At 56.4% G+C, this 1,280-nt stretch overlaps 1 protein-coding gene across 1 annotated transcript; it reads left to right on the top strand.

Annotated features, from left to right (window-relative positions):
- Positions 1 to 143: 143 nt before the first annotated feature.
- Positions 144 to 1,254, top strand: MONBRDRAFT_13238 (uncharacterized protein; the record flags this gene model as incomplete). The annotated part of the gene is made up of 2 exons (XM_001751132.1): positions 144 to 533; positions 795 to 1,254. Coding segments are annotated over 2 exons (850 nt in total), but the record flags the coding sequence as incomplete, so codon positions are not given.
- Positions 1,255 to 1,280: the final 26 nt, after the last annotated feature.

Here is a 1,280-nt window from a genome sequence, read left to right as displayed (position 1 = left end):
CACCCCACCACGTTTGGCACCGAGCCTACCAAACCTCAACCAAGTGGGAGTCCTATCGCGGTGACAGCAAGAAAGGTCTTGACTCCCTCAAAGAAAATGTCAACTCGGCCCTCGTTCTTCTCCAAGCCGAGCCCTTGCTGCATATGGCCACCCTCGATCTAGAGGGCTGCACCGCCGCTGGTATCCAGGATATTTATGGCGACATTTCTTCCGACCTGGACTACCTCATCTACGTCAACGACATCATGGTTGACTGGATCTTACCGTGCTTGAGAGGTGACCTTGCCTCTCGGTTTCAGCGCGAAAAATCACGCCAACGCATCGTCTTGGGCGCCTGGTTCAAACAGATGGGCGCCCTCTTCCTCCAGACCACTCGTCACGACATTACCCAAGCCTCTCAGGCTCTTCGCGACCAACGCATCCGCACGGCCGACGACTTTCCTGTCTACCGCTCCTCCATCACTGCTGCCGTCGACACCCTTCGCATTGAGGGCGCCTACTCGGCAACCCTATTAGAGGCACAATCTGAGACGGTATACTTTACCACGTTGTGTGTCCTCTGGTACTTGATGTTGTCCCACCTTGTTGTGTAACATCTTGCTGTACCAACTTGCTGTACCATCTTGTTGTGTAATTTCATCAAAAACCTCTCTGTTCGCTTTGCTGTAAATTGTCATACTTTTTCTTGTTTGCCTGCTTGCTTGCTTGTTCTTTTCGTTTTTCTTTGCATACGTATCCCTTCCTTGATCATCGCCACCATGCCATTTAGTGTTATGCATACTCCTGTTGACCAGCGAGTCACTCGTAGCCGTGGCGCTGTGCAAAGCGCTGCTCGCGCTGCTGCCACCAGAAATTTTGAGGCTCACACCGACCTCACGCGCGACTTCCAGCACGAAGAAGATCATGCCGAACCCGACGCTCTCGATTGCTTGGTCAACGAGCATGAGGAAGAGGAAAGGCCGAAAATGGCCGCCACCGGGTCGCACCCGGCCACGCCTTCGACAGGAGCCGCTCCCGTCGAGGCTACCGCGAGCGCTTCTCGCCATGCCGCAAGCGCCGCCGCCACATCAGCCGCCGCCGCGGGCCCTGGATCCCCCCGCAACAATGACGCCGCCGTGGCCCAGGTCCACAGGACCCTTCAAGCCCTAGTGCACTCTCTAGGCTCCCAACATCAGCTCCAATCGCAGATTGCCGAGCTTGAACGCGAGATAAACGCTGCCCTTCGGCTCATCCCGGACAGGGGCCGCTCACATGGTTCGTTACGCGCGCACGAGACCCAG

Source organism: Monosiga brevicollis, genomic scaffold, assembly GCF_000002865.3.
Source record: "Monosiga brevicollis MX1 MONBRscaffold_418 genomic scaffold, whole genome shotgun sequence".
Classification (NCBI taxonomy): Eukaryota; class Choanoflagellata; order Craspedida; family Salpingoecidae; genus Monosiga; species Monosiga brevicollis.
The sequence above is the reverse complement of the archived record's forward strand: the minus strand, read 5'-3'. Positions and strand labels throughout refer to the sequence as shown.